The sequence below is a fragment of the Mastacembelus armatus genome, chromosome 21, assembly GCF_900324485.2.
Source record: "Mastacembelus armatus chromosome 21, fMasArm1.2, whole genome shotgun sequence".
Taxonomy (NCBI): domain Eukaryota; kingdom Metazoa; phylum Chordata; class Actinopteri; order Synbranchiformes; family Mastacembelidae; genus Mastacembelus; species Mastacembelus armatus.
Window position 1 is genome coordinate 13,770,597 of NC_046653.1, and position 27,441 is coordinate 13,798,037.

The following is a 27,441-nucleotide window of genomic DNA, read 5'->3' on the forward strand; positions in this document are numbered from 1 at the left end:
AAAAAAAAAAAAAAAGTTTTTCTGCAACAACGGGCACTTGGAATGATAAAAGGTTTATTCATAACAACAGGAACAGGTGTACTGTGCACATCAGTGTTTTTCTGTTTAATCATAACTCTGTAATACTTAAATATAGATTTGCTGTATAACATAAAGAGTATTTATTTAAGTACCATAGGTCAGACCTGATCTGTCCTAAACATCCAGTATTAATTAGATAATAGATTTTCTGAATAAACACAATAACATTACAACTCTGGCAATTAGTCCAATAATTTATACTTAACTTCTCTCATTTAATGTCCTTGTTCACTCACAACAGTGATGCATTAAATGCAACAGTCATCACGCAAAATAAAAGAGAAGTATTAAAATATACAGGTCAGCCAGGGGAAACGTGAGAAAATAAACCAAAAATACAGCAATTATTATTTGTCTTTTTTTTTTTTATGTACACTGTTGGTGACAACTAAAAGAGGTAAAACAAAAGGCATGATCCGCTTCTGTGTTGTGGAATGAAGGATCTCGAAGCTCCTCCTGGGGGGGGGGGTGTCAGACATTAGTCCTTACATACACATATATACGATATCATGATGCAGTGCATTGGATTTGGCTTACAGTAGATATGTTGTCAGATATACTGAGGCAATGCTATGGAGTTGGTGGTTCATCCTCGACTTCCTGAAGAAGGGAGCCTCTCTCACCACCCACCTCTTCTTCACTGTCTTCACTCTCCTGTGATGTTGAAAAACAGACACAGTATAAACACTGAACACCATAAAGAGGCTAAAAGGAAATAAGCCAGCAGTTATATTGTTATATTGGTAATTTAAGAGCTAATAAAGTTCACCAAGAGTAAGCACAATATTTCGCCAGGTCATATTTACTGTAATACAAAAAAACATGATGACCATGATGACCCTAGTGTTTGGAGATGTATAGTACTTAATATAGTATCTGCACATATTATGTACAATTTTTGAGAGAAACGTTAATCATTATTATTGTTTTATTCATTTGTCAAATAGTTATGTCCTTAGATTCCTAAGCAAACTATAGAAAACTGCAGATTATCAATATAGATGCTAAGGAGATAAGTTTGATATTAAACCCTGGGCCTGATTCAAGTGAGTGGGTCAAAGGAACTATTGCCAAGTATTTTGCTGCCTGTGAGAATGGCTGAGACAGCAGCAGAAAGAAGTGCCATAGCAGTTGCAAAAGTGATTTTAATTTCCAATAAATTAAATCAGTAAGTAAAGTCTTGTCCATTCTATATAAACATGTTCTATGATCAGTGCAGAGTGATTTTCTAGCCAAGTGTTAGAATAAAAACAAAATTTGACAAATAATAGTGAAAGTGGTCTCATGAGAAGAAAATGGGCCCTGGCTGCTCTCATTTTTATTCGGATATTCAAATGTAAGAACTAACCTTAAGATTAGATAACCCTTTTGCCTCTGTGACTGATGAGTGACTTGAAATTGGGGAGAAGACTGGTGAAACAGGCGAGTGAGGGGGCTTTGGCCCATGATATAAGGACTGACTCCTCCTTACAGCAGAGGACACTGCCTGGGCAAAGCGGGATGGGGTTGAAGGCGAAAAGGGTTTAGGGGCTGCAAAGCTCCTTAATTTTTCCAAGCTTAACCCTACACTTGGCTCTTTACATGGCAAACTACTTTGTCTAGTGAGTCGCCTCATGGCTACTTCCTTGTCGTCTCCATTAGGGCTCAGCTGGGTGCTAGCGACCCCTGTCGTCCCCTCTTGATATTGCGTGGGAGGTGGAAGAGGTGGGGGTGGTAACTTTGCTCTCTCTGCATTTCCTTGAGCCTCCCTCTGGTCATATCCAGGACTGGTACAAACACTTTTCTCAGCTGCTGAGGTTACATAATACCCAGGTGTTTTTTTGTGCTGTGCCAAGCGGAAAGAACCAGGCTTAGGTTTAATTGCAGGTGGAATTTTCATCTCCTTGACCTCCACTGGTGAACTTGCTTGAGGTGTCCCATCAACTGAGGATGAGCTCTTGTCATCAGCTTTAGATAAACTTGGTGATGAGACGTGAGTAGCTTCAGGTATGCATCCATTAACAGTGTCAGTGTTAGTAGCAGTGCTAGTCAGCAAGACTTCCCTGGGTATAGTAGAGTGCAGTTCATTGTTTTCCTTTGAGGCCTCAGTCTGTCCCCTCGGTGCTGCGTTCTCCTCCAACTGAAGAGAACCAATATTAAGTCCCTCTTCTGGAGCAGCAGGAGGCGCCTCCAGTGTCAGTGCAACTTCAAAATATCTCAGTTTCTCCAGCGACTTCTGAGGCACAATAGTATACGTTGTCATCCCCACCTTGGGAATATAGTCCCTTGTCAGCTCATTGGAAGGCTTGGGCTTTGGCTCAGAGTCTGTGGCATAAATAGACCGTGCCTTTGTTGCAGCAGGACCACTTGGTGTTGAGTCTTGGCATGATGAGGTCTCTGAGGTGTGGGATAACACATGGCTGAAGTCAGGTGGGTCCAGCTCATCCGTCAAAGTGGCCATATCTTTCTTCCCTGCTGATTCTAAGGCTGTCGCGTTAACTGCAGAGGGAACTTTGGCCATGTGTTGTTGTGAAGGCACAGGCGGTGCGAAGTCTGTTTGCACTTGAGCATCATCTCCAGCAGAGCGGGACATGCTGGTGGCCACTGGACTCTCCAACCTGACAGTCTGCTCCCAGAGGGTTTCAGTGTTTGCCTGAACAGACACCTGTGCTTCTGAATTTTGCATGACAGGCTGAGGGAGGCTGCTGGGTACAGTACTGCCATCACCTTCAGCACTTTCAGTTGTAGACTTTTCACAGACTTGCTTTTGAGTTACATTTTCAACTTGACAAGGACCACTACCTATACAGGTGAAAAACAAAACAGATTTACATGAGACAGGTGTGTCAACATTCTTTGACAAGCAAATACACATTGATAAGCAACACATATGTAGAATACATACTAAAACACAAATTTCATCATCCCACAGTAAACCCACCTGTATCTGCCAGTTCAGAGGAGTCGGTGACAGCAGCTGTCCTCAAATCACTGAGAGCTGCAGAGTCATTCCCTGTGCGGTGAAGTTCACTGTAAAAATAAAACAAACAGAGAATTAAAATTGTTGTTAATGCTAATGATAAATATGGCCCAGTCTTGAGAGGTCTTAGTAGAGTTCGTACTTGCCATCTGAGGACAGATCACAAGACTGATCTTCCCCATCCATTCCCTGTACAGACACCACGCTCAGTATTTCAGTATCTGGGGACGGGGAATGCATTGAAACCTCGGCTGACATGTTGAGGCTGCTGTCCTCTCCCTGGGTATCACCAGCAGTTGCAGACATTACATGAGGAGTTGTCTCCTCCTGCTCCATGATCTCCTCCAGTGTGTTAGCAGCTGTAACTGCTGTAAAACAATATCAGAAAGGAGACTGATTAACAATTATTCACGTTTACTGTACCCAGAGAGACAAAAGTGCTGTTAAATGATCAGTGGAGCATCTGATATTGACTGTAATATGCATAAACTTTATTTTTTTATGATTCAGAAATTCTAAACTAAATTGGCAAAAATTCAAAAGTGACTGTTTTAAATTGTTTGATTTATTTTAGTTAATTTATTTTCCCACCATCAACATGAGAAGAACATATTCATTTCATTACCCTTGGTAGGGTGTGTAGGACCAACCTTTCCAATAAAAAAAAAAGGTTCTTCTTCAATTCCACTTAAATCTTTGACATGTCAGCGTGTCTGCTCCTTAATTTAGCACTTAAAGAAAGTGCATCACACAGGAGCAGAGAGCAAAAGGAATTTCAAGGCTATTTAATCAAATCCCACGCTTCTCAGCTTCTGACCTTTACATCTACTGTGCTGCACTGACTTGCGGATGCTAGGGAAACAGCAGAGGAAGTGTCTCTGTGAACTTAATGTTTGAACAATCAGTAGCAATAAGGAGGGGGTGGAAGTGGAAAAAAAAAAAAAATCAACTGGCTTTGTGTTGTAGAAAACCTGAGTTAAATATTTTTAAAATAAGCTTAGTTTTTGCTTTAAATTTCTCTGTATACAGGACGGGTGGAGTTTCCCTCAGAGAATAATACAGTGACGGTAAGATGTGGCTACACAATCACAGGAAAGTATGTCAAAGCAAGCTAATTATACTCAACTCAGGAAATTTACCAAACTATACCAAGTCAGTAGTAGATGTTATTTGAAAAATAATTCATATTAAGTAGAAATGCGGAGTTAAACATGATGGCTATTTAGATAAATAATTCGCAATCCTCTGACCACCATTCCCTCGTCATGTCTCCATACTGGGATTATACTATTTAAAATGAAGCACTGTTCAGTAACAACCACTAGGTGGTGCAGGAGTTTAAAAAACGATGTAAACTCCGGCTGCAAAAGTCCTGTTTTTGTCTATAGGGTCAAAGTACACATGTTCAACACAGCAGATAAACAATTTAAATGTTTGATACGAATTACCCCAGAAACCTACAGAGTGAATTGATCATGAAAACTCTCTCTACATACTGTAGACATGAATGTAAACAAAGACAAACCTTGCACATTTTCATCTAGAGGAACTGTTTCCTGAAGAACCGGACTGGGAGTTGTGGGGGGTGGAGGAGCCTTGCGCTTAGTTCTCCTTAGTGAAGACTCTGCTGAAGACCCACGACTTAAACGTGCAATCTACATAACAAGATTTATATAAGTCACAAAAAGTTTATGCTTGTCATTATGCTGAGATGCCAGAGCTTCTGGATTAATATTCAGTCCACTCACCTGGTCACTGTCTAGTTGAGAATTAGGTTCAGAATTGAGCCTCCGGCGAGTGCCGAGGTCCGAAGGGGAGCTCTGAGACACAAGGATTGGGGGTTGGGGTGCACGTCTCTTCTTTGGCCCATCAGTGGGGGTGGTGGGAGAGCTGAGCGGTGACGAATACGTGCTAGGTAAGGCCATGCTGAGCGGTCGAGGCTTGCTCACGAGTACTGGGGAAGCTGGGGCACTGACTGTTGTTGCCTTTAAAGAACAAATGTCCAATCAGACCATGATAAGAGGACTGTTCCCAAACAACACAGCGCAGTCGACCAATGGCAAACAAAAGTAAACACACCTCCCTCTGAACTTTTAAAGTCAGTTCTAATACAACTGCATCATTGCTTAATCTGCAAATCAGAAAAGGTTAATACCTTGTATCCAACAATGAAAGAAAACAGTTTTATTAAAGAACATCTACCTGGTCAGATTTTTTCTTGCTTTTCCTAAACAAGCTAAAAAGGCCTTTGTTTTCTTTCTCTTTCTGATTTTTATCTTTGCCTCTTGGGACCGTTGCTGAAAAAAGCAAAACAGAAAGACAACACGTTAACAGAAATGTGACAGCTCTGTTGATATTAATCATACAGTTTCAGTACAGACATACCTGAATAACTAGTTGAGGCTGAACACACAGGAGAATCAGGCGGTCCTGCAGGGCCACCAAGCATGAGATTTAGTGCAGAACAAGTGGTATTTACATCAATAAAACAGTCCACAATATCTCAGCTGATGAGGTACAGTACAACAAATAGTAGAATATGCAGGAGGATTTGATCTGTTAAAACTTAATACTTACCTTTGGTGTCTCTGGCATAAACCTCTCTTATTGCATAATCATTAAGAGAACTGGACAAGTCCAAAGGGGCCAGTGATTGGACATCTCTCAGTAGGACTGTAGTCTCCAAATCAAATTCACATTTCTCACATATTGCTGGCAGGAGTTCAGCCAGGGGAACCCGAGGACTGACCCGCAGTATAGTTTTCTGGGTCTTTTTGTAGTTTATCACCATCCGAATGGTAGCCTGGTGAATACAGAATATGCTACTTTGATTAAATCTGTTTATTCAACATGAGCAGCACATAGTATACTATATGTGTACTTAGTGTACCTCGGGCTTCTGAGGACCTGTCTTCTTATTTTTGTCCTCCCCTTTAGGTTTAAGTATAATCTTCTCTGCATCCAAAGTTCCTATGAGAGCACTGGGCTTGAGTTTGATATTATTCCTGTTGGCGGTGACCAGTTCTAAGGTGTGGCTCGAGGGATTCAGGTGATACGTTGCACAAAGCGTCACTAACAGGTCCATTAGGGGTTGGCTGAAAGGCACACGGAAAAGGAAATAAGGTGTTTGACTTTAATTTCAGGATAGTTGGAGTCCTTTCAAAATAAGACTGACTTCATAGGTTGGTACATTCATTACTGAAGGTTTTTATTGAATAAGCTGTACTAAAAGTGTAAAAACAGTGCCCACATGCTTTCCTAACTATGACAATGCAGTATATAAATGCCTTAAAGTTAATCCTTAAAGTATTAAATCAGTTGTGTGTGGGAGAGAAGTAAGTAAAGAATACTTAATCCCTTTATTTTGGATTGGTCTCATTGATTTCTCAAAAGGCCAAGGTGCAAAAGATACCTATGAAAGAGTGTCGGTAAACTTTGTGCATTATGAGAAAGATAATGATATCTTAAGTAAACTCTGCTGATGGAATGTTGGAGCTGTGTGAGTGAATGGACTCACCGAAGGACACACAGACCTTGTTCTTTAAAATGTTGACGGATGTTGATGTGATAAGGTGGTGCAGTTCTAGCTAATGTATTTAACAGCATGATTTATTTGTATCATTATTGCATGCGATCATGGGATAATTTTTGCGAACAAACTATCTATTTTTAGAAGTTGATGAAACAAAAACGAATACACACCATCTATTTTATGTGATGACTTAATGTGACATCCGTCTCATTCATGATGTAGCATTTAAATTTAATACTAAAATGTTCAACATGAGCAAAAGCAGAACTGCAAATGTATGTATGTATGTAACCCTTTTGAATTCAAACTTTACACAGCATGATTGTGAGATAGTTATTTATATCTCTCTAAATGTACCTTCCATGAACCATGGTCATCTTTTCCACTCCGCCAGGCAAAACCACAAGCAGAGAGAGGTCTTTATCAATAAGGTTCTCCTTTTGGTCCATGTTTAAATGAGAGTTTCCTGGGTACCACTGGGAGAAACCTGGGGAATCCAGTTTCTTTAGTCCTGGCGGGGATGGCGCTTTACTTTTGGTCGACACCCTGTAGTTGGACAACAAAGTGTAAATTATTCTCAGACATGCTTGAGCATTTGTAAAATGTCAGTTTGAAAAAAAAAAGTGCTTTGACTTAGCTACAAAAGTGAAGATTTTAGAGATGACTGCGAATGATTTTCTACTTATACTCATGCTAATGTGTCAGCATGCCATTAAAATGGTTTCCACTATTTCAGACAATAATGTGATTGAAAATCAAAGTGTACTAGACAGCATGAAAGGAATCCTTTCTTCCTCAGGTTTGAGAAAGCAGCAAGGCTGTTACATGAAAGAGCTCAAGTCCACTTTACAAACAGGTCACAAGACAACCAAGTGGACAGATTTACCCACTGAGTCATGAAGAAATAGCTGTGAATAGACAAAGACATGTGAGACAGACTGATTACATAAGATGAGAGATAGAGACAATCGTTTCTGTAAATGCGTACAATATGTTTTACTGTGTAGGGTGTGGTTAAAAAATGCTTTATAGTATGTTTGCATCACCCCAGGAATTAATGAAAATCACTGTGCAGCTGTGCGATAAATACATCTCAGGTTTGTCGTGTGTTTTTGAGTGCATGTCTATACTTGACATTTCTATAAAGTGTGTGTCAAAGTGTGGGACAGAGCAGCAGCAGTCACGTGACAGTTACAGGCTATGCCACACAAATACACAAAAAAATAACAGGCCATTATATATTTAACGTATTTAATGGTTATATTTAACCATCCATTTTCTGCAAATCTATTAAAGAATATTCTATTTTAGGTAATTACACCATTGCTATAATCTTCCTGCCAATTGGCAAAGAATATAATCCTGCTGTCTGTGGAAAAATATATATATATTTTTTTTTCTGATTTGATCATCATTATGTTTCAAGATTAGCTGTAAACACATTTTGTTGTGTTGAAAAGCTACTGATAAGAAACACAAGATCACATCAACCCAGCCCACTGTTGTACTGTAACACCATCAAGTCATTCAGTGGCGATGCTCAGATAAAACAGGTTACTACAGACCCAGTGTCCTGAATGACAGCCTGTATATTCTCATGTGGGGGCACCGCTTACTCAAAACAAAAGAATCTGAGAAATGCAAGGTCACAGGCTCCACTGATGCATGTCTACCAAGGGATTATTAGTCTTACCATGGGTGTAGTTGTCTCTAAACACTATGACTTATATGAAAACACACACAATAAGAAACATGCTGAGGAAACGTTTGAACAAACCTCTCCTAACTTTGTGGTGTTTAAAAAGTGCTAAGCAACCAGGCTGCACCCACACACAGACAGCTAATATTTTAGTATAGTAGACCTATTACTTCTTCTTTTCAGTCATGTTTAGGGAAGTTGACCAATTTCAGAGACAGTCACTGCTTCAAACATCAGAAAGACTTTTGCTGCAGAATTTCTTCAGTCAATTACACGGCAGGCTCTGAGATCAGCCAGCCTACAGGCAGTACAGAGCAGGATACACAATCATTTCAGAAACTGCAGGAAGAACTGATGCAGCAATAGAAAAACACTCGAGCAATAAGCAGTGGGAAGAGGATCTCACTTGTTTGTTTGTCTTTAAGCCACCAGTAGCCAATATTTCATAAAAGCAACAGTTTGTTTTTGTTCATTCAGTTGTGAAGTGTGTGACAGTAACTTTCCTGAAAAATAAGTGGAAAGAAATAAGTGCCAAGTGAATCAAGCAGGAGACTCCAGCTACAGTTTTCTCTGGGAACCCCTTGATTGGATTGTACTATACCAGCAATCTGTAAATCCAATATGGAATCAATTAGTTTAGTGTGCAAAGTCCTTCCTACCTCCTAGTTACAGCTGTACTGTGACGCTGAAATAAAAGGCCAAGCGACATATTAAACATAAGTGATAACTTTTGGTAAATGTAGGCATGACGAGTTAACTATAACTAACATTAACTAACATTAACTACTCAAGTATGCTAAGCTTAGTGAAAGTATTCGGCCATTTAGTGTAATATTATCGGCATAAGGTTTTGTAATTTGAAGTAGCTATAACATTTGTGCGAAATACAATTGAACTAATTATCATACATGTGGATGAAGTATCACGTTAGATGTTTAGATGTTCTTTAACTCTTCAGTCTAAACAAGTCATATATTAGCTCCGCAAATGTTAGTTCAGGTACTGTGGCTGCATAACAGCTACACCTGCCATTTAGTGGGTGTAGTAGCAGCTAGCCTCCTACGTGAGAAGTAGTTTGTGTGGTGTGACCTGTATGGTTGTCTATACTGGAAATGTAATCAAGTGCTCTGTTCTGTACACACATCTAGGCTCATCATGACTTGTGACATTGGGTTATATAAATAAAGAGAGATTTCACTTGAACAGAAATCACTGAAATCACGTCATTGACTGTGAGCGAAAAAACTTTTGGACAGTACTGGATGTTTGCAGCAAGTTAGAAAGTTGGAAAAGACTAACATATAGTAAAAGGAATCCTTTAAGTAAGCAATGACACGGGAGGCGTCTCAGTGTTTTGAAATAACAGCTCCACCTCATCCATTATCGTGACATCACACAGTGTATTACTTCACAAGATAAATGAACCCACTGCCAAACAGAAAGCAAACAAAGTTAGCAACCAGCTAGTGAAGACAAATGAACATGTAAGTGAGCAACTGTAAAATGTGTTTTTCTCAGGGGTTGCTCAGAATAAACTAGCATTATAAATGAATAATGAACTCTAAGAATTCAGTGTGCTTGACGCCATAATAACCTTCTAAGGTCAGGTTGTTCTAATACATGCATCCATTTTCAGCTTTGTCAACTTGTTTTGTAGTTAAAGGAAGATTTTGTTTTTAAAGCTTTTCAAGTTTGCATTTCACACATTTTACTGATCTAGATGAAAAAAAAATAAATTGCATTGTGAAATGCCTGTATCTGCCTATCATCATTTCCACTGAATAAACAAAACCTGTTCCAATGGGGTGACGTCTTGCAAAAGGCAGACACCTGAGGCAAAATAGGAAAAGGCTGCACACTCATGAGCCTGATTACTACATTCAACATTCTGGCAAATATTAAGAAATTCTGTGTTTAGGCACATATTTCCATTGATTTAAAGACTGTAGTTCAGCAAGTCTCCTTTGCCAAAAACACAACAGGATTATTAATCAACAATATTTACTCATAGACTTTTGTTAATATTTGGAGTCCAGTAACAAAATAACTGTATTTTAACCAGTTACACTATTGGTGACATTAACAAAATCTAAATGTGTTTAACCCATTTTTGACCTCTAAATTGTTTGGCTTTTAACTACAGATCGATTCAGGCCAACAGGCTTGCAGGTACAGTTGGCTAATAGCTGAGCTTCACATTTACACATATTCTTTCTTTCAAATCTGAAAATGACCTCTAAACATACCAATATGCCCATGCTCCAATCTCTGTCCATTTTGGTCATCTGATATTTGTATCTGGGTCACAGCTAACACGAGCTGTGCCTCAGATTACTTCACCTGAAGAAAATCTGCATTGCGTGTCTTGTTTGTCTTTTCTTTTGTATGCAGTTTAGCCCTCTCCAAATGTTGCTGAGCGTTTAATCTGAATGAAATCTCACAGATGGTAGTATTTCTATGATATGTGGTGTTTATGCTCATTGTCACCATTAGATGAAACATACAGGTACTGCAACCTAGCAAATTCGTAGTTCTTATGGCATTGCATGATAAAGCAGACTGATTTACATAGTATTAGCAAAGTACACATATGTTTGCCAGAGCAGCGTAGTAGTTTCACCCTGAGGTCAAACATTTAATTTTTAGTTCTCAGAGCAGTCTAAGAGCAGCAAAACTGTCGGTATGTTTGTCATTTTATCCTACATGATCGTATGGGGTGTTACTGAGATTTAAGGCATTTAATAATACTCATGTGTTGAAAAGTAGCCCAACCCTAACTAGACAGTGTGGAGGGACATAGAGAAGTACAGAAGGCTGTGTTTAGGGAATAATAATATACAGATGACACACTGTTGGTGTGAAACCATCAGTATGACCATGAACGCCACAAATTCCGTGCTCATATGTCAACAGACAGACGATCTAAAACAGACATCACACTGTGGTCTCTACTGGGTACAAAGTCCTGATTTCAATGCTCTGGCTGTTTATTTGGCAATAGGATTTTAATCCTTTTGCCCCATTTCTAAACATCATCTTTTCCACATATTTTGCAAATGTTCAAAGTCTGGTTATTGTAAACAGATTTCACTTAAGAGATGCAGCTCTTGTGTGATTTGAAATTTTAAATGGGGGAGGGGGGTAAAGGTGATACTTAACTGTGAATGCCAAAACAGAAGTAATTAAGAAAATACACATACAGGTTCAAGGTCAGCCCAGTTTATCCAGCTGTGTCAAGACACATCGAGCAGGTGACAGACACAGACACACGGGCTGGTTTGTTTTTGCCGTTCAGGCTTGTGGTTTTGTTTTTTTTGTTTTTTTTTTGAAGGATGCGTTGCTGAATGAGATGAGACATGTTGAAGCTTGACTATGCTGATGCTTCATGCACAGGGTTTCCCTAGGAGGTCTGACACTCACAAACAACCCCATTCAATGCCAGAAGGACATGCTTGACAGGAAATAACAGGCCTGTTGTCACTGTGCAATTTGTTGTTGTTTCATCATACAGCAGCATTGTCAATTTCAGTAGTGCAAACACTACTACTTATGTTTGCAACAAATAAGACTCAAGTAGGCCCTGTGATAAATTAAAAAAATGTTTTAACTGCAGCCATCTACTGATTTATGATCTGAATATGTGCAACAGGTAAAAACGATTTCTGATGTTCTGCGTCTCACCTGCTTAAAACATGTGCTGCAGTGGAAAAAGGCTGCAAATCTTCAAAAGTTTGAATCTGCTCAACTGGGTTTTAGCTAAGTCTCAACTAACAAACCTCATATTGATAAAGGAACAGCATGAATGAAAAGAGCAAAATGAAAGACGATGACAGAGAGAGAGGTGACAGAGTTTGAAGAGTGTTGGAAATACATAACTGTCCTTGGTTCTAACTAATCATTTTGATACCAGCAGGAATCAACCAGCTGAACAAAGTAATATCCAAATTCCCTACATTCCTCAGTTGCCTCTATGCATTTTTCCACAATGAAAATCCCCTCAGGAAAATCCTAAATCAAATGTAAGACTGATTAAAGTTGATTAAAGTGGTAGAGGCCGAGAGAAGAAACCAAACCAAATCTATAGTAGAAACTTCACATTCCTTTAAGGCTCTGAGAAGGTGAGGAATTTGCAAAAATTGCCTAGTGTGGTATATCAGCAGCTGCTGAGGAGCAGGGCGGCCCCTTGGGGAAAGGTGGATTGAAGTACAAAGAAACAAACAAGTTTTCAAAAAGGCCCTTCACTATCAGATAACCGCCAAATTATTTTCAGAAAGAAGAACAACTCAATGCTTCATTGACCAAAACACTCCCAGAATTCATTTAGAAGTGGTTTACAATCTAGCTGTAGCCTATAGTCTAATGCACAGACTCAAACATGCCACAGCCCAACACACCCTCCATTTAAAGTTAAAACACACAGGCAGCTCAGAGTGTGAATGAATAACACATGAACATTAAAGGTCCTTTCCAACACTTTCAGAGGACGTCTCTGACAGTGCTGTGCTATACAGATAGTACTACAGACACAACAATGAGAATCAGCAGGTATGACAATAGCAGGTGGCTTTTGCTTTTCCTCCCACTGTGCCAACAGTTCATTCCACACTCTTACCTCTCTGCCCAAGGTTGTCTCCGCTCAAATAATTTCCATTCTGCTTTGTATCTCCCATGAGGAGTGAGACAGACTAAACTATCAGTATGGCTTTAAAAGGTCCACCTCCATGCCACGCCCTAGCTGTGACATCAGAAATCTCTCTCCTTTACCTAAACCTCGTCGGGCCCCTCACTGCGTCTCTGAAAACTCAGCGTGTCAGTAGCTCTCCCCCAGGAAGGTAGGCAGCTTTGCCTCCCTGTGCAGACATGAACCTGTGGGTGGGGCCAGCAGAGCAACAGTGCATGATAGCATGTGGACTCAAAATGGTAACTTAGACAAAGACTAGAGTGCATTTGCTGAATCACCATTTTGATCATGAGTTAGTTTCAATTCTAATCATGCCAGTAGCAATGTTATTATCAGTGCAAGATACAAAAGGAGACTTTAGGGCTATTATTGTCATCTTCCAGGCTGAAAACCTCACCACTCCCTAATTTAATCAGGTAGTTCTCCTGTGTTTGCTTACCATTACTTTTGAAACCACACCTTAGTATCACAGAATAGATTCACTCCAAAAGCATGTAATATGACTAGTTGGTTGAGAGTAACAATTATAGTGATTCCAACAAAGGAAACACATAATTTCATAACATCAAGCATTTGCTCCATGAAAACACTGATGAGATCACATTTGGATTGCGGCAATTTCACTATTTTTCCTCAATTTCTTCACTTCAAGAATGCAGACAGTCCCAAGGTAAATTAAATTATGACATGATTCAGATAGCACAAATTAACCTGAAAACATCAGATTGAAAAGCAGTGATTAATATAAGCTCCTAAAGTCAGCATTCATATTCGGTAAAAGCAGTTGCGTAATATTCTTAATAAAAGTTGTCAAAAGAGGCTGTCGACACCTTGCACTTAACAGAGCCAGCCACAGAAAAGAGCCTGACGTTTCCTGATGTTCTCATTGTTAATTTAATCAACACCCTGCAACAGATTAGAGCTAAAAATAATTCAATCTTGTGTCATTATCTGATTAGTTGAGGAAAAACATGTAACTTATTCAAAATGAGGTTTTTTTATTCAAAATAATAAAATTTCGCGCTGGTGGTTTTCCTGAACCCTGCAAGGTGAATGCTGCTTTCTGCAAACTGAAGCTAGCACACTGTTTAAATGTCTGGTACGGAAGCAATAAATTTTGACTTTCCATTATGAAATAAGTGCTCACTACCAGCAGCCCTTCACTTTCACTTAACCAGATGTGTGCCATTCTGCACACACCAGCTCAAATGCCATCAGACTGATGTTAAATGTTGAACGGAGATACCAGTGTGTAGGAGAAGCCTGCAGGGGTGGGGTTAAGGATGTACACACAATGGGGGTGGTGGTGGTGGTCCCTGAGGAAAGGCAAAACACAGGGCCTGAGCCAAAGCTGGTACTTTGGGGAGAGGTCCCTCACAGTAAACACAGGATTTTTAAAAGAGGGTCTGGAAAGGCCATTACTTCATAAGCAGTGTGGGATGGAAGGAGATTAGTGAGAAAAAGAGCACTGGGACCTTATGAGAACTTCCCCACTTCCTGTGTGTATTGTTTATTTTATGCAGGCAAAACAAACATTTTTTTCCCTCACAGTGTTTTTCAGCACAGTTCTCGTTAAACTCAAACTGCCCAGGCTTCCTTAACACTATTATGTATGGATTTTAAGAAATATTTAAGGACCAATCTTGTGATATTATAATTAAATAATATAAATCTGCAAGTTATGCAGTGACATTAAAGGTTATAGTGGGTGATCTGTCAGTTCCCTATACATTGTTCCATGTCATTCCACTCTGTGAACTGTGGTCTGATATAGGGCATTACCCTCAGCTTATCTCTAAGAAGCTCAAATATTTTTGTCCTAAACACGCCACCAAAACAAACATAGTTATGCAAAGAAAAAAAAAAAGAATATGTTGTGTCTTTCAGTCTCTATTTATGCACAAACAGATTTGCTTAACTTCAATAAACCTTTCAAGAAGGTGAACTTAGAAGTTATTTGGGTTTGCAGGCATTCTTTACCAGATCCATATAATAATCTTACACAGTCTGAGCAACAAGTACAGAAAACATAACGTAATCATCCCTCTAAGTTATCATCTTATGATAACTGAACTAAAAGTGTGCTCTTTTTTTTTTTTTTTTTTTTTTTTTATAAAGTGAGATCAACATTTAGATCAAATTATTTGGTGAGAGAGAAAAATCTCCCCCTTGAGTCGTAACTAACTATCACACTGTATCCTTTCATCTGGAACAATGCAGCATTGTCTGCAGTCTTTCAAAAGGCAAACCAGCATGCTTTCATGTTTTTGCAGATCACATGGACTGAGGCTTCTAAAGTGAGTATGCACACACTGATTTTGCACTAAATCAGGCACATTGAATATCGTATTTCATTGCCAATGGTGTAAATAACAATAAGAGGTGTCACAGGCTTTGCACCTTTCCTTCAAATGAGTGACCTATTTATGACCTACATTAACGTTGAAAAAGTTTATTTCTTTTCCTCTACGCAACATTAACCAATATGAAGTTTCAACAAAAACAGCACGTCAGGGGCGTTGTACATAATGAAATACAGCTGGAATAAAAACAAAGTCACTGGATATGTAATGAAAAGTGGGTCTGCTTCTTTCACTCTAATGGTTGCTGTCACTGTGAATGTCCTCACTGAAACTGCTGTTTCTTTGTGTCATGCTGTGGTTAATTGGCTCGCTACACTCCATGTTAGGAGATGATAAGGTCCAGAATGTCTAATATTATTCAAAATTCAACACAGGAACTCATGCTACAATGCCCATATGCAAACGTCTTGGTGGTGAGAACAGCAGGAACATATGTACTGATATAGTGCCACCTAGAGAGCCATTTCAAGGTCTGCAGTTTCCAATTTTATAGCTGCCATTTGATGTCCTAATATTAGTTTAAGCTTGGTTTCATAATCTGCTATTGCTTGTATGATAGACAGCTTGTCAAGCAAACTAGACAAGCTCCTGTCACCCAAGGCCAGTCACGACGAGCCAACTCTTTCCTATACATATCTCCTGTAAACAAAACACATGCTGATAATAAAGGTCAAGTAAATCGACGCAATTCGCTTCTTTTGTCACATAAAATGTTTGAATGTTATTTGGAGATAAGTAAAAGTTTTCATTGAGAGCACACAAAGGACTAATTCATGTGAGGTCACTCTGAATGTTACACAGGCAGAGAGTGGGAGGCCTCCAACTGTTATGCCCTGGAAGAGTGCATAACAGAAACAAAGAGGGACCAAGACTAGTCTGCGTACAGGCAGGATCTCTGTAGCAGATCTGTTTCGATAGGCCGTGCAAAACCTCACTATTGTGTGAAGACTTAATCATAATGTGTACTTTAGAGATAAAAAGTAAAAACTCTTACAATCACAAACAAACGGTCTTTCATAATAATGTTCATAACTGTCCAGTGAGAATTATTCACTGGTATTTACGGTCAGTGCGTTGGCTTCAGTCTGGTAACAAAGACGACCCATTCTTCTCTTTTGTCCTTTCCCATTCTGTCTGTTTTGGCCCTGTGAGGCAGAAAACCTCCATGAGATGTAACATCCTAATATTCCAAGACTCAGCTGTCTAATGCCAGGACCACCTTGTGGGGTCTTAGTGCTTATTTTCCTCTTACTCTATAACATATAATGGGTGGATATCTGTGAATGACACCCTTTATCTTGCTTTTGACAACAGATGATCTAATTGGGTTTTCTGAGGAGACCAAATTAAATATTATGCTGAATATATACAGCTTTATTGTCTCTGAGCATACTGTCCACGTGCTCACGTTTTGATAGTATTGCAGTTTGTCCAGTCAATCTTGCCATCACTTTTTTTTTTTTTTTTTTTCCTTTTGCTATCTGTAGACTCGAATGAGCAGCTGTGCCCTTGGACTGTCTGCATGTCCAAGCAAAACAGCTGTGGGGATTCAAAATACCTTAACCACATCCACATTTCTGCCCTGAGGAAAGCCAGCCATGTGAGATCATGGTTTAAGGCGTGTCCAATTAGCATCGCTCCCAGCAGTGCACTGTTACTGCAGATAGGAATGAATGATTATGCTTCTTGAACATATATAAATTTCTACAAAAAAAGAAAGAAACCAGCAATACCAGTTGTTGTAAAGCTGTTAAGAGGATGCTAAATAATGTGTGATTCTGGCATGGTCAGTATTTGAAAAGCAAATGTGTAGCTTCAAATGGGTCAAATGAAATCTTCACATATGACCAGATTTGAAAAAGTGAGAAGCAGCAGGCCTATTGGCTAAAAAAAAATATGTATATAATTATAAGAAACCACAAATACAAGAGGGAGCATGTGTTTTCCCTCACACCCCAGCAGCTTATGGAAGAGTGGGGTTTACTTTTCCAAATAATAGTCACACCACAGACATTTAGGTACCCTGCTGCTCCCCAGTGCCAGGGAGCGTGGCTGGGCTCCCAGATGAGACAATACTGCTGAAATACAAGTCACACCAACAGGGTGATTTTTGTTTCTCAGCAAACTATATATGATTTTCCTGAATGCTATTTATACAAACGGGAAATTACAGTATGCAGGGCAGGACTGGAAACTTTGCCTAGAGATCATGGAATATGGGCTACGTTTAATTTCTCCATCTCACCTCTAATTTAAATCTCAAAAACTCAGCAGATCTTCTCTGAATGCCAAAAGACTGAGCAGTGCCTCCATTAAAACGCTCTGGAAACTCACTCCCTTTTTTTTTTTTAATGATTCCAACCGCTGTAATATAAGCGGCTGACATCATCCCTAAGTCACTGAACCAAAACTGATGGGAAATTCCATCGTGGCATATACTCACAAAACTTACTTACTATCATTTTTCTTCCGCTATATGACGTGACAGGACAGTATTTTATAGATGATCCTGCACGATTTCCACAAGAAAAGCAGCCACCAGGCTCCTCGCAGGGACACAGCAGGCAGAATGTTTGCATGTAAAATGCTTCCCATGACCTTTTACATATGGTCAAGGCAATTTCTCAGTAAAACTCTCAGAGCAGGAAATGAGGAGAGTTCAAAGGTTGAAACGTCTGCAGCCATCTGAACTGAGATGTGCCGAGCCAAAGCAATAGTTATTAGTGCTGATGCATCATTTTAAAAGGTGCCATCATGCTTATGCATAAAACAGCAGCTGTTTCTTTTTGTCTTATGCAAGTGATCACCCCACGCTGAGTGAAAGGACATCATTCTGGTGGCACTGGTTCTGTGCACAGTGAAGTAAATCAAGCAGTTCTATGCGTTTGTCTACATTGGATCTATTTGAATGATTTTATTTTCTCTAAACAATAAAGTCAAAACCACAGAGAGCTACTGAGATAAAAGTCTTCTTTGTCTTCTTTCCAGGAAAAGAAGCTACTGGACACACTACTGATCCCATTAGGAACGACAGATGTTAATCCAAACGCCAGAGCTACATACCTCAGACCAGAGCTCCGTGGATGAGACTCGGATCCATGATCGTCCGCGAATAAACTCATTGGTTTAACAAAATCCCTCGCACTAGTCAAACACAAACAAAAAGCACAATTCATTTTAGGCTTCCAGGCTCAGTGAGGTGAAGACTAAAAGTCTAACCTGCTGCTTTCAGTGATGCAAAGGCACAGATACTGAAATAGGGGCGAATCCCACGTGATGTCATCGGGTTTTCACTCAATTTTTCCATCTTTTTTACTGGAAAATGCGACTTACAGCTACAAGGGTTTACGCTTCGTGTCTTACCATGAATACGGGTTATCGAAGCAGTCACCAGCTTCCATCAGTCTTCAGAAACGTAACGTTAGTCCTAAACTGCTACGCACAGATTTTGTTGGGGAAAATAATCCATAATTGCGCTTTAGTTCCGTGTTTTGCGCATTTATTAATATTATTTTTTTACGCAAACCACTCCAGTGTAGTTTAGGATTTTCTCTCCTCTCTTTAAACTATGCACTCGGACACATCTGAGTAATTCCCTTCCTGACACCGTAAACAACTCTGCCAACTTTTCTCTGTGCGTCCAGCAAACTGCATGGCTGCACTGAGACGTAAAAAGTGGGGCGGCTCTCAGATCCAGTTTACCTTCCCTCTGGGATCCGGATGGGACATTTGGCATCGTGTCCAAGTTCACATCATCGCAAGAACACACGAAGCAACAACTCAACAAAACCGGATTTAGAAAAAAAATAATAACAACACATGTGAGTCCACCAATTTAACGTGAACTAAGATCTAATAGAAGACATCAGCCTCGTTTTTTTTTTTTTTTTTAACTTCCTTTTAATAAGCGCTTTATTTGTCTGCAGTGACATCGTGTGGCTGGACATGGGAACGAACAATCAACCATCTGTGTGACAGAAGAATCAACACAGACCATTAATGAATAATAATTAAAAACAAAACGATAAACCTTTACACGTAAAATATGTGGCCAAAAGTATGTGGACATTATCACAAGATTTGATTATTGTTAGTCAGCTGACGTTGGCCAATAAGTCTTTGCTTCACAGATAATGGCCCAGATCATTGCAGGGGTGTTCAGTGAGGTTAAAGTCAGGGCTCTGTGCAGGGTGTTCACGTTCTTCACATACATCCTCATACTTTAGTGCAAGGAGGATTGTTCTCTTTTATACAGGCGGTGCAGTGGCAGTGACATTGGCGTCTGCACAGTAGAACATCTCCGCACCGTGTGAACAGTCCTGAGGGTAGAGGCCGGTCATGGTCAAACCGGTGATTATGACAAACAAGCCAGTTATTATCAAAAGGGTGGGTATCAGGTTCTCAACCTGGAACAGGGGGCCGGAGGAAAGTTTGAGGAAGCACGCTGATGGGAGGATGAAAATCAGAGGCGTGGCGCTCAGAACACCCTGAATGGTAGATGAGAATATTGGAAAGATAAAACAAACACTGAACTAACATACACAAATGAACACAAATGTCAATACGTACAAAGTGGGTACAGTGAGTAGATGACTTACATTCAGCTCCAAAACAACCCCCAGGCAGTCATAGGCCAAGGATAATGATGTGCAGACTGCAACTATGAGCAGTGTTATGGCCACATGTTCAGCTTTTGAAAGATCCCGGCTGCATATGACATTGGCTAACACCTAAAAAGGTAAAGAAGAACATGAAAATGAATTTCTCCTAATGTGCATCTATGTAAATGAATGCATCTTCTGTTAAAACTCAACTCTAATTGGCATTGTCTTTCCAAATTAAGAAAGGGCAACACAAGCACGCCTGAAGAGGACCTACAGTGGTAACCAGCCTCTACAGTTGACACAGTTGGGCTGTTCCTCACCGAGCAGCTCTACAGGAGCAGCTGGGTGTAAAGTGCCGAGATTTATTTTTCTTCATTTCGTTTCAAAGGCACATCTGTATCTCAACCCCTCAAAATACCATTTTTCCACACATTTGTAAATGTTTAAATTCTTAGGCTGGCATATTGAAAGAGTACCACTTAACTCTCGTGTAACAAAACACTCCAGTGGAAATGTGGTTATTATGCTCAGGCCAAAACAGAAGCGACCAAATGTTGCCAGGTTATCATTTCTGCAGTAGTTCTCAAATATGTCTCCTGAAAAGTGGAAATTTGAGATCAGAAAACATGCATAATATTAAGAAGCAACAACAGCTCGGTATCTGTTTCCAGCTGTAAAGTTTGTTACCTTGTGTGTAACCGGTGAAGCTGGTATAGCCAGCAACAGCAAATGCAGCACTGATTATTAATGCAGAGCCAACTGAGACATGGGTGACTCGAGACCAGTTTGCTAGTGTAGGCTGCTCCAGGGAACCATAGATAAGAAAGCTATTGTGGTGGCATATGAAGGCTAAAGAGACAGACAAGAGTAGAACATTAACATACAGGAAAAAATTGCTTCATTTCGATTAAAACTCCTCAGTTTGAAGCGTTTCACATCTCTGTATTTCATGATGAATTGATCTTGTGCATCCCATCTGAGACTGAGAGGCTGCCAACTATCACTACCTTAGTCCAGGCAAAACAGCACTGAGAGCATCTCCATCTAAATGGTCTCCTAGCAGTAATAGCTATTACTGTCTTGATTTATACAATTTGTTTTCTACCATCGATACAAAAGTGATTTCAGCGTGTGTTTTTGTCTGTGGTACAGACTTTTCGGAAACACATAGTTTCTCTCCGGAAACATAATACTGCTTAAAAATGTCTAGGAATCTTCATCAGCATCATCAGCATCATCAGCATCGTGAAGACAAACTCACCAAAAGACATTACGCCAACTGCCTGAATTGCATTCCACTTTGCAAATGCCCATGCAGTCTCTGTAGGGAGTCTAGAGAGTGATAATCACATTCAGCCATCAGGGATCACAGTAAAAAAAAATATGTCTGCATATTATTCTTTGAGTGTATACAATAATAAAACACACAGGAACATGTAAATTATATTCAGCTATTCAATATTCAATCATACATTTGAGTTTCAAGGGTAGCTGCTCTGATGATTACGATGATGAGGATGGTAAGTGTCAGCACCATTGACAGGAAGGAGACCTGGTAATACACATGGATGATTAGCGTCAGTTCTGAAATCACTGCATGAGACCAACACCTATATAATAATCAGCCTTACCTTCCCAAGCTTCTCTATGTTTCGATAAAGTGAGAGAGGCAGCGTGAACGCAAGGGTGGACAGAAAGATAACAAAGTGACGTTCTGCAAGTATGTGATCTGGACCAACTGCAAAGACATTACGTGACAACAAACACATGGATCATTTGAAGCATTCAGAAATTGTTGAAGAGCATATATTGTACTTTAGGAACTTTGTTTATTGTACTTGTGGTTGTTGTCTGGCTTGTATCTGCGTTGGAAAAAAATATAGGCAGCATACCTCCTGGTATTCTCTGAAATACTTTGGTCAGTGTGTCACCAGTTGTGATGTTGTAGCTAATCATAGCTGTGGAAGAAAACACACTTGAATCAGGCGTAGAACAGAAATAGTAGAAAATGTAATTATATAAATAGAATTCAATTTTTTGTCAGATCACATTAAAAAGCACAAAAAAACTTTGACTCTACACTGAAATACGTATGAGCTTTAAACAACTTACCAATGAAAGGATACAGGAATTGCAGTCCAGATATAACCAGAAATCCAGGGAAGCCAAATGTGCTTTGCACCAGTGACTGGTAACTGTTTGTCCCTGATAAGTTGCCTCCTTTAATTAATAAGATGATTGAGTAGTCTGCAATGACATGCAAACAATGATATTGTTTTGTTTATTTGATAAAGTCATATTCATAATAACATCTTCAAAAGATTATATACCTACCTGTGATGAGGCCAACAGCTATCAAAAGCAAGAGGCCCAAGGGGAGTCCGGCCTGGTTCAGTGCATATGGTAGGCCTGGTTTAAAAAAAAAAAAAAAACAAGGAAAAAAGTATAGGGATTATAAATAACTTAATGAGAACAATAATCCTGGATGGCACAGTGCAGCAGTGGTTAGAACTATTGTCTCACATTTTCCAGGTACTCAGGTTTCTCCCTATACAGTCCAAAGACATGTAGGTTGGGGTTAAGTTTATTCCTGACTCTAAACTGCCTGTAGGTGTAAATGTGTGTTTGTCTGTCCAAATGTGTCAGCCCTGTGACAGACCTGACCTGTCCATGGTGTAACCCGCCTCTCACCCAGTGCCAGCTGGGACTGGCTCGAGACTCCCCCAACCCTGGATGTTTCAGGATAAGGATGGATGGATAGAAGCAATTATACAACACAAAATTAGCACAAACTCCCTTTAAAGGCAGGATGATCACTTGACATAACTGGTAGACTGAGCAAAAGGTATTTCTCATAATAATCTTTGTGTTTCAAATACCATACACCATCTATAGTTGTATAGTATAAGTTATCTGTCATGTCACCTTCCACTGCTAATGTTTCTAGCATCTCTGACAAAGTTCCTCACTGAAGAAAAAGTCACCTTTAGTTTGAATGAAGTCTGAATCACTCCAATAAGACTTTTAAACAAAACAGTCCAACTTATTAATCTTCCTTTCTAGTTGTTTTTGTGCAGTGTTGAGGCATCAGAGTTATGTTTGATTCTGCAGATTCACAAAATAATAATACTAAGAAAACTAACAGATACATCTTTTTAAATCATTTTTTTATTACAGGCACTTTCAGTTACTGTGCCTGAAGCAGTCACATGTTAGAGAAATGTGTGGAGAGAAATGGATAATGGCTGAGGGAATTTCCCAGGGTGAAAGAGTTAAAGGGGAGAATGGGGGCAACAGGCGCTGGTCATATGACAAGCAAAGGGGGGCCCACATGAAGTGAAAGATTCACTTTCTGTTACTGCAGCTGATTAATAACTCTTTCAAAGAGTCATTTCAAAATCAATAGTTTTAAATCCATAATGGTTTGTCAGTCAGATAACTGTTTAAATATAACTTTATTTTCTGTTAGTTAACATACATAAAGTGTAGGATACTTCAGTGCTGAAGTGATTTTTTTTTTACCTATTATTCCAGATCCTATGATGGAATTGATGAAGTTAAAACTTGCAGATATCATTGAACTTCTTCGCTCTCCAGCACCTTTTTGTGGAGCAACTAGTGTGATCCCTTCTTCGTTGTTTAGCTGGAAAACAGACCAAAAAAGCAATAATAAGAAAACAGCATAATTTTAAAAAAACAACACATTATTCATGTCCTAAAACCAAATCATCAGTTTAATCCTACCTGCTGATCCATTTTAAGCACCTGCCAGTAGCTGATTCAGTTCCTCTTTGTCCTTTTAGTCTTTTACTCTCACATATCTGCGGTCTGAAAGGTTGTAGGGGGAAAAAAACGGAGAGAAAGAGGGCTGCCAATTCCACTCAGCTAAAGCTGTTTCAAACATTTCAACAGCGCCCCTGCTCGGCCATGAGCCAAAGCTGAGAGAAGCCTCTTCACATTAAGGTGCGATGGAAAATCAGCTGTCTTTTCTCAAACCTGTTTCTTATAGACACTGTCAAGTAGGTCTTAAACTAAACTAACTTTGGAGCAATAGGTTGCACTTTGACGCTTGATGCCAAAACATGTATAGAAACGTGCAAAGAAATCGGGATTTAAAGGATTTATTAAAGGATTATTCCGTAAAGCTGATTTAAAAAGACTCCTTTGTTCCAGTATTAAGGGGAAAGAAGTGAGAAAAAAACGAGTTTAATTTTTTTGAAGTATACAGATTTTCAAACTTCTATTTTCTTAGTTAGAATTTGAGCCTTTTTATTATTTATTTGCGTTGTTTTATTTATTTTACAATTCAAATAATTTCCCTGTGTTTATTTATATCCCGTTTTTTTCTCTAGTGTTTCATCTTTGTCTGTATTCATTAAAACCTTTAATTAACAGCGATAAATATAGAAACACAAATATTTGTTTTCCCATTCTGGAGACCTGCTTATGAGCTGTGGAAATTGTAAATTCCTTTTATTTATCCTATTTGTAACCACCAAGTGGCAGCAGAGTTACAGTCAAGTCACTCGCGCGTTTCCAAAATATTATTAGTGATATGCAAAACATCAGAAGCTTTATCAGGGGGAGTTTGGTGTGTTTCTCACTGTGATGTAGGACTAAGTGCTGTACGGATGGAGTACTTTAATCGGCATTTGAAAAACTATAGGCTCCTAAAACTCTATCACCTCCACTGACCCCGCAACTTCCACTCATATAAACACACACAGACACGCATTAAAACTCAATCTGACTCATAGCTGTGGCTTCGGCTTGTAGTTTCTGATTATTACGCACGATGATCCACCGCAGTAGTATCTGAACGGCCATTCTGGGATCCCTGCCCTCACTTGGTACCCAGGAACATCCGGAAGGATAGCATTATAGTTCTCAGACTCAACCGCACGGAGGGGCGGATGAAAGACGCACACATATTCACACCCTCTCTCTGTCTCTCTCTCTCTCTCTCTCTGTCTCAGGGTTTTAGTGTTGAAGTCGTGGAAATAACCAGTTCCGCACAGAAAGAAGCTCCAAACATCACAAAAGGACGGACAGATTGATTTTTAAACATTTTATTGACACTTTTGCTCATCCACGACATTTTCCCGAGTATTGTTCACCTGCCAAGGATGGGAAACTGATGGTGAGCTGAACACAATCTGTTAAAGTTGTATCTAAATTTGTTGGTTTGCTTTTTCCCAATAGCACATTGAGCTGGATTTGACTGAAAGTTCGTTAGTTTCTGTGAATTATGGTGCGAAAAGTCTGTAGCTGAGGAAGAACATTTGTTCTCCTTTAGAACCTATAACCTATTATCCTCAACCTATAACCTAACTCCCTATTATTTTTCCTTTTAGCAAAATATTGAATGTAATTCCATTTAAAGAAGAGTTTCTGAGGCTGATTATCATCTTGTTAAATCTTATTTTTTATGAGAGTAACAGTGTTGGAGGGTCTTTACGGAAAAAAAAGTGATTGATCAATAGTAATGCATATGAAGTTTAGAGTGCAAATTATGGGCTACAGTGCATTGCAGAAGTTAATGGGCATGACATCAATTATTAGCCCACACTCCATCTTAGATGGCTTCCTGCTTGCATGATTGTCAACATCATTATTAGATTGCTGTCAATTAGAGAATAGCTGGTCCTGTTTGCTTTCTATCCAGACAGTAGACAAACAGTGCAGCCTGGCAGCCTGAATGTAAAAACATGAGTTTATTCCAGAGAATGTTAACAGCTCCCCATCATCAGCTATTTTGCCAACGCCCTGAATGAGCAAGATCTCACGGTGATGCTGTAGTCTGTTAGAGACAGCAGCCAGCAGTGTTTGTGAGCACTTAGGAGCTGTAAGTGTGCTGGTCCCTTAGGATCCCATACATGCTGTGAACACAGGTTCATTTAAGTCAAAAGAACCTGTTGATTGATGGATGTCATGCTGCTAATCAATAATTACCTTCTTATTGTTCTGTGGTTCAGATGTAGGCCTGCTGGGCTAGTCAACATATAAGGTGGCTGTTGCCTGACACTGAGCTATAGCACACTGAAAAAGGTATTGGTGGCTGTAATTGTTCCTCATGGCCATACTGGACCTGAAGAGATCCGTTGCTTATGTGATTCCATTGTGATAGGGGACATTGTCCTCATTATGTATAATAAAGCAGTGTTACTGAAGTTACAGATTTTCAGTATAAAAGCCTATATTTATATATTAAATGTCATTTATATTCTGTGTGTGGAAACAATGTTCAGGGAAACAAAGAGTTTTTCACAATAAAATGGTTCTAACTTTATAAGACACACACTTGAATTGAATAATAAAACAACATTTATACTCACCTTAGCCTTAGCTGAACTTCAGGAGGCTTTTTGACACAAAACAGTTTTTTTAACCATTTCTTAGATTGGGCTGTGATTTTTATTCACAGTATACTGTATATAAAAAGGAGAAATGAATACATTGCCAAAAACTTTATAAATATACAGTGGAATAAGTATACAGTACATGTGGCCATGTGCATGTTCTATTACCATAGACTTAAGACCCAAAACTCAGCAAAAATCAGCTTTTTCTGTGAGTTTACAAAGGATCTTATGTCTCATTTCTTGACGGGTGTAAACATCTGCTCGTGGTTTTTCTTATCATGTTTGTACCTCAGACTCAATTACATTGGCTCATCACTTTTAATATTTGCATAAAATTCTGATGGCAGAGAAAAAGACCTTTTTGAGATCACAGTTCAGTTTGCCTTGTTCAACACCGATGCTCCCAGTTCTCTTTAATTTTACTGTCTAAACCAGAATAAACCCTTATTAATTGTAGCCCTGAAACGGAGGAAATTATTTTAGGTTGGTCTGCCATTATTTTTTTGATTAACTGATAAGTTGTTCGGTCTACAAAAGTGAAATTATTAAAACTGTTCATCACAAATGCCTTTGCCCAACCAAGAATCCAAAACCCAAAAACAGGCAAACATTCACATTTAAGAAGCTGAAAGCAGAGAATTTGGGTATTTGTTCAAATAATGATTAAACAAACATAGTTGCCAGATAATTTCTTTTTGATTGATTAATAAACTAATTGTTGCAGATCTAATTTAATGTCAGTGGAATCGTGGCTTTTAAATATCTTTCCAAGTACTTTATTTTGCTTTTGTCAACACCTAGAGTAGCTTTACTGTGCATTGGCTCTATATGTTTTATTTTATAAGCCTGACGCAATAAACTACCATGTGTCACAAACCATTGCTTACTTCACCTACATACAAAGAAGCATTTTGAGGTCAATGAATCTTAGTATTGGAAAAGTAATGTACATTAAATATTCAAGCTAAGCTTCCCTTTGACACAGTGAGAGTGTTTAGTGTACTTGTGTGAGAATCGGGTGGCCTAAGGACAAAGTCAGTCATCGAGTGCAGCACAAGGTCATGATGCCGACAGGTTGCAGATAAATACAAGTGGGCCTCTTTGAAGCTCCAAAGTAGCAGCTCATATCTCAAGTTGTGTGTAATGAGTTGGGAACAGAT

General features: G+C 39.2%; 2 protein-coding genes across 5 annotated transcripts; both read right to left on the minus strand.

The window, feature by feature from the left end:
- Positions 1–32: 32 nt before the first annotated feature.
- On the minus strand, positions 33–19,180 carry cobll1b (cordon-bleu WH2 repeat protein-like 1b). 4 transcript variants are annotated; one of them, XM_026296233.1, is made up of 14 exons: positions 18,679–18,982; positions 18,379–18,459; positions 6,930–7,118; positions 5,931–6,135; positions 5,618–5,843; positions 5,426–5,470; positions 5,243–5,337; positions 4,789–5,025; positions 4,566–4,695; positions 3,183–3,408; positions 3,002–3,090; positions 1,430–2,862; positions 619–735; positions 33–537 (listed from the first exon to the last, which is right to left on the minus strand). In XM_026296233.1, exons 1-13 carry the CDS (start codon positions 18,714–18,716, stop codon positions 652–654), a joined length of 3,078 nt encoding a protein of 1,025 aa, XP_026152018.1. In that variant the 5' UTR covers positions 18,717–18,982; the 3' UTR covers positions 33–537; positions 619–651. The 4 variants fall into 4 exon arrangements, with proteins under 4 accessions (XP_026152018.1, XP_026152022.1, XP_026152019.1 ...); XM_026296237.1 differs by lacking the exons at positions 18,379–18,459; positions 18,679–18,982 and adding an exon at positions 19,018–19,180; XM_026296234.1 differs by lacking the exon at positions 18,379–18,459.
- A 79-nt stretch (positions 19,181–19,259) lies between these two features.
- slc38a11 (solute carrier family 38 member 11) lies at positions 19,260–23,763 on the minus strand. Its single transcript, XM_026295917.1, has 12 exons — positions 23,664–23,763; positions 23,442–23,562; positions 22,254–22,328; positions 22,032–22,166; positions 21,812–21,877; positions 21,551–21,657; positions 21,392–21,471; positions 21,181–21,251; positions 20,607–20,768; positions 20,396–20,515; positions 19,914–20,038; positions 19,260–19,802 (listed from the first exon to the last, which is right to left on the minus strand). Exons 1-12 carry the CDS (start codon positions 23,673–23,675, stop codon positions 19,563–19,565), a joined length of 1,314 nt encoding a protein of 437 aa, XP_026151702.1. The 5' UTR covers positions 23,676–23,763; the 3' UTR covers positions 19,260–19,562.
- Positions 23,764–27,441: the final 3,678 nt, after the last annotated feature.